At 44.3% G+C, this 6,222-nt stretch overlaps 1 protein-coding gene across 1 annotated transcript; it reads right to left on the bottom strand.

Moving 5' to 3' along the window:
- Positions 1 to 2,637: 2,637 nt before the first annotated feature.
- Positions 2,638 to 3,737, bottom strand: LOC133402047 (uncharacterized). The gene is made up of 2 exons (XM_061675614.1): positions 3,643 to 3,737; positions 2,638 to 3,430 (listed from the first exon to the last, which is right to left on the bottom strand). Exon 2 carries the CDS (start codon positions 3,415 to 3,417, stop codon positions 2,839 to 2,841), a length of 579 nt encoding a protein of 192 aa, XP_061531598.1. The 5' UTR covers positions 3,418 to 3,430; positions 3,643 to 3,737; the 3' UTR covers positions 2,638 to 2,838.
- Between the last annotated feature and the right edge of the window lie 2,485 nt (positions 3,738 to 6,222).

Raw genomic sequence — 6,222 nt, 5'->3', positions numbered from 1 at the left:
AAACCAACATTGAATGCCCGTGACCTTCGATCATGTGATACCTCTGCTTAGTTGTCATTCACAGTGTTGTGCAGAAGATCCTTTAAGGTCAAACAGAATCCCTTTGGAATTCCCTCAAATTTAGAAATCATCACCATAGGAATTGATGAAATTCTTGTTCCAGAGCGACCATCATTAACCTCAACTGTACAGGCAATATTTTAAGTAATATTTAAAATGTTTAAGTGTTTTTACACATAAATTTACCACTGTATGATGCAACTAAAATAAAAACGTCCCCCGACTAGCCTACAGTAAAGTAGAAAGAGGCTTGGTGAAGGTCCATTTACTTTAGGAATTTAACTCTTTTAACTCTTATACAAGTGTAAAAAGAAGTTAAAATTTAAAGACAAACATGCATGCACCACCAACTCTGATGATGGACGTGTGGCGCAGTGTATCTAAAACGTACGTACATTTGCACATCCTCACATTTATGGGCCACCATAAAAAAAATGATCTTATCTTTTGTTGGTCCAGCCCCCACATTTAGAACATCGCTTTCCTTTTATCGGAAAGAGTGCTTGGGTAAAAAGAATACCTCAGCATGGTCAGCGTTTCTATGACTCAAGCTGCGTCCATCCAGCAGAAGCACAAAGATGCCGAATTACACACACTCCTTTTGTCCTGCAGCCCCCCCACCCTCTGGAAAGCCCTTTTGCACTTTGTGGTTTTAATTAATGTGCTCATTTATTATACGCCGCTCTACAAAAGCAGAACAACTGCAAATAGAGGTTAGACTTGCAACCAATCACCACTTTAGTGTGTCAATACCTGCATGCCATTCAGATGATTCTTAGCAGTTTAATAACCCAATGGGTCCTTGAGATTGTAGAGGTCAAATGTGTAAAGAAAGGAAATAGCAGAGGATAGGAGGAGAGCGAGAAAGCTGAGAAGAAACGAAAGCGCCTTTTCCCATAGTTTGTGCCTCAGTTTGTTTTTCTGAAACCTCCTTAGTTCATTAAAAGTGCATGGCTGCTTTTCATTGTGTCGGCACTCCTTTTCTTCTTATGTCCTACTGTTCTGACCCCCACCCGCCGCCTTGTTTCTCACTCAGCACTCATTCTTTTTTTCTCCTTTTGCTATTCCTCGATAATTGTCGTACACTTTTACTTCTTCCTCAACATATTTGTGACATATTTATAATGTCTGTATGTCTACATTGTATGAGGGGTCAGGTATGCCTAATCAGACGGTCAAGCGCTGGTCACATCCATGATGCCGCTGAGATTAGTGGAAAAAAATTACAGTGGCACTTGACTTGTTTTTCAAGATTTTCACAGAGACAATTTTTCGTCTTAAAGTACAAAAACATTTGAGGTAGGTGTGGTAGTGAACAATTCTTTAAAAAAAGGGGACGAGAGCTTACTTCAAGCTGTTTCTCATTATTCCCAGCTAAGGTTTAAAAAGAAGATTAAGAGAATTACATCTTGAATATATAATTAAACCACATAACTTATGAAAGTCCACTAGCTTAATGCTATCACACAATGCAAAACGCCATAGACAGGACTAACGAAACGAGCATCTTGCAATAGTTATAACCCTTTCAGCAATGGATATTCCAACACAAACTGTGTTCGTGGGGCTGGAATGGATTAATGGCATTTCACCACTGTATGCATTAGGCTGGACGTGGTGGGTCTTTAAATGCACTGTCCTCGCATCAGTCACCCAAAGAAAACGAGCATCCGACGGGTTGTTTTCTCCGCATCGCTGCAAATCGTGTTTCAATGCAAACGACATGACAGTAAGACTAATGAGGGAGCATGAGGAGGAACGCAGACAGACAGTAAAGTAACATCATTTAATGATGCAGTGTGGCAGAATGGAAAGTTGAGGAAGAGGAGGGCTGCAAAACTTTCCAAAACGATGAAGAGGCACCACCACCAAATAGCAACTGGCCACCAGTTCAGGGTGTTACCCCTCTTCTCGCTCGAAGTCAGCTGAGAGACAGCCGCCACCCGAGTGAGGATAAGCAGTTCAGAAATGGATAGATGGAATTAAAAGCACTCTCCTGCCATCTTGTGGTGGTTGATGGGCGGTGTCAGGTTTCAGACTGAGCCTTAAGAGGCTTGAACAGTGTGTTTGCTGACTCATCAGTGAAAAGCTGTTGTGTAACCATGTAACCTGTAATGTATCTCAAGAAAAACTCTGGATCAGCCTCGCATTCACAAACACCTCTATCCGTCCTTCTCCTTTACAAAGTGTATTTGACCTTTCCAATGGTTATAACATGCCATGATGAATAGATTAAATTGATGTTAAGAAGTTTGCATTAACAATTTTTACAGACTTAAAGAAAGCTTTCGACACATCTGATCATGAGATTCTGTTTGAAAAATGGAAATATATGGGATTAGAGAGGCAGGGCTGCATTGGTTAAGAAGCTATATGGAGAACAGACAATTTGTGCAGAGAGTGGAATATACTGTAGGTATTCACTTTCAGATATCCATATAATAAAGATATAAATACATAGGTCTTCTGTGTGTGGAGGTGAGAACCTCCAGCAGCTGTTTGAAGTTGTAACAACCGAGTTGGGGAAACTAAAATCTTTCACATGAAGACTATGAAAAGATGAGGGCTGCTGCAGAGTTTAGTTGCAGGGGGCACCAAAGTCAACCCCATTTCCCTTTTTAATTTGTCACTTAATTACATACAATACCAGTGAAGTCTTCTCATAGGAAGTCATCTTTGTATCTAAAAAGCACAGTCATAAATGGGCACATGCATGAGCAGGAGAATTCCATAATGTTGAAATGATCAAATCTTCAATGACTTATTCAGTCCCTCAAATTAGGCAAACATAACAACTAACACGGCTGACAGCAACCACAGCCATGTTGTTTTAAAGTCGGGCGCGTGCCCTTTAATATCTGGATCCTGGCACCCTTTGGCATTGTTGTTGGGCTTTGCGCTTATGGCGTTTCCCTCAAAGTGGACTGGCAGGCACTGGTTTTCCAGCACCTCACAGGCCAGGATCAGATGTTTGCTTTCCTGGACGATCTTCCTGATTCCGCAGGTCCCCTGCTCACTCCTCACCGTGACAAAGGAGAAGGGCTCCTGGCTGATGCACAGGTTGTCCTTGAACGTCTTCCCCCCACTGTTAGAGCACACGGCCCTCACCCTGTCCAAGTCGTTTGGGTGCAGGAAGGACTGGGTTGGTCTATCACAGCCGCCGTTGTTCTTGATGTAGCTCCTCCACTCGTCCACATCCAGAGAGGTAGGGAGCCCCGTGCGGATGTGACGCTTGACGAACGTGTTGTAGCCGTTGTTCCATTTGGACCGCTGGCAGGGAGCCTCGTTTCGTGCCTGCGTCTGATGATCCAACAGGATACAGGCGGCCAGAATGAATCCAAACCCGAGAGCGGCCATTACCCAGCAGCCCCTAGAGTGAAACAAATGCTTTCACATCAGCGAGAACAAACTGTGGATTTTACAGCCCTCCAACTTCATCAAAAAGGACAGCAGTGTCTCAGCTTGCTGCTCCTGCTCCACACAAGTAAACAGTGTACGAAACCCACAGCTGTCAGCGTTTCCTCTCTACATAAAAAAAAAGATGACGTGGGAAACCACTTTGCGGTGCAAAAATCACCATACCTTGTTTTAGCAATAGAGAAAGCTTCTGGTTAGCTGTAAACTACCCTGAACGCTACAGATACAGGAGCTTTCTGTCGTCAGGTCGTCGCACATTTCCTGTCTGGGAGCGTCAGGGGGAGGGGTTTGCCAACTCCATGCATAGCTGCCTTAGATAACCCTGTCCACATGACAGAGGTGCACTCATGGCGAGACGTGATCCGTTGACATCTATAAATAACAATTCAAGGTCCAGTGTCCTATTCTAGGATTGGTGTGCTGCTGATTATACTATGTTTGTTTTCAGAGATCAATTATTTATGTTACAGTTGTCAAACTTAAAGCCTTGAGACCAGGTCTGGCCGGCTCCATCACTTTAAATGGCCTGATATTATATATATATATATATATATATATATATATATATATATATGTTTTACACAGTGTAAGTAAAAATACAAAACGGTGCATATCCTCTTATTGACTAAATGCTAACGTTCAACCGCAGCACTTCTTTACAAAATCTTAGCACAAGTGGTTCTGGCTGTCATCGTCTCTTCAGATTCTATCTGCTAGTCAATGCTATTCTCCGCAAGCCAAGTATTGCTGTGTGGTTCAGCATTCATCATTTTGCATCCTCAGAATAAGACATACAGTTCTTCACTCTGTAAGATCAATTAACATAAAATGAATGCATCAGTAATGTTACTTTAAAGTTTTTTTATTTTGCAAACCGGATACAAACAACATTGAATTGAGAATTGAGGATTGGGAAAGAATTGAGTTTCTGAGCTTGTAAGCGTGACCTCTGTTGAAATCTCCCAGACACACGTGGGGAAATGTGTTAAGGTGTGATGAAACCAACTTTTTAGCCATAATTCCAAACACAACACTGCTCATCAACAAAAGAATACCATGCCTACAATAAAAAAAAAAAAAAAAAAGATTTGCAAATCTTTTTATTTAGCTAGAGCTGGGGCCTTAGTCAAGGTGGAGGGAATTATGAACAGTTCTAAAAAGCAGTCAGTGTTAGCACAAAACCTTCAGGTTCTGCTGGTAAGCAAGAAAATGTCATGAAAAGCCCACTCGAACAATTGAACTTCATTTGAGGTTAATCAGAGGCACTTTAAATAGTGGCAGGTGTTTGCTGACTCCCATTTAACAAAAGTTTTAATGTGATTGGTTTATTCTGTACACAGCCATATCCCCAGTTATAAGAGGGTGTGCACACTTGTGTAACCACATTATCTTGTTTGTACCCCCCCATCCACTCTGGAAAAGTTTTCCTTTTTTCAGTTGAGTTGTATAGGTTAGAGGTCACATTATTGGTGGCAAAGGTTTTTCAATGATTTATCTTGGTCTTATTTTTTTATACGGTATCACAAAAATTTGGCATTTGAACAGCAGTGAACCACCTTTTTATATCCACTCTAGACTCAAATAGCAGATAACCCCGCTATTACTGTACTGATGAGAGCAATTTTAACATCTATGCATCTCAAAGTTTATTCAATTGGCCTATTTCAATTACATGTCTGTTTCGACTGCACTGTGCACTGTCCATCCATCCATCCATTTTCTACCGCTTATCCGGGTCGGGTCGCGGGGGCAGTAGCTTTAGCAGGGACGCCCAGACTTCCCTCTCCCCAGCCACTTCATCCAGCTCTTCTGGAGGGATCCCGAGGCGTTCCCAGGCCAGCCGAAGGACGTAGTCTCTCCAGCGTGTCCTGGGTCGTCCCCGGGGTCTCCTCCCGGTGGGACGTGCCCGGAACACCTCACCAGGGAGGCGTCCGGGAGGCATCCGAATCAGATGCCCCAGCCACCTCATCTGGCTCCTCTCAATGCGGAGGAGCAGCGGCTCTACTCTGAGATCCTCCCGGATGACCGAGCTTCTCACCCTATCTCTAAGGGAGAGCCCGGACACCCTGCGAAGGAAACTCATTTCGGCCGCTTGTATCCGGGATCTCGTTCTTTCGGTCACGACCCACAGCTCATGACCATAGGTGAGGGTAGGAACGAAGATCGACCGGTAAATTGAGAGCTTCGCCTTTCGGCTTAGCTCCTTCTTTACCACAACGGACCGATACAATCACTGCAGACGCTGCACCGATCCGTCTGTCGAACTCCCGTTCCATTCTTCCCTCACTCGTGAACAGGACCCCAAGATACTTGAACTCCTCCACTTGGGGCAGGATCTCATCCCCGACCTGGAGAGGGCACGCCACCCTTTTCCGACTGAGGACCATGGTCTCAGATTTGGAGGTGCTGATTCTAATCCCAGCCGCTTCACACTCGGCTGCGAACTGCTCCAGTGAGAGTTGGAGCTCACGGTTTGATGAAGCCAACAGAACCACATCATCAGCAAAAAGCAGAGATGCAATACTGAGGCCACCAAACCGGACCCCCTCTACGCCTTGGCTGCGCCTAGAAATTCTGTCCATAAAAGTTATGAACAGAATCGGCGACAAAGGGCAGCCTTGGCGGAGTCCAACCCTCACCGGGAACGAGTCCGACTTACTGCCGGATATGCGGACCAAACTCTGACTCCGGTCGTACAGGGACCCAACAGCCCGTATCAGGGGGTTCGGTACCCCATACTCCTGA

Source organism: Phycodurus eques, chromosome 4 (genome assembly GCF_024500275.1).
Source record: "Phycodurus eques isolate BA_2022a chromosome 4, UOR_Pequ_1.1, whole genome shotgun sequence".
Classification (NCBI taxonomy): domain Eukaryota; kingdom Metazoa; phylum Chordata; class Actinopteri; order Syngnathiformes; family Syngnathidae; genus Phycodurus; species Phycodurus eques.
Note: the sequence above shows the minus strand (reverse complement) of the source record. Positions and strands in the feature narration are given on the sequence as shown.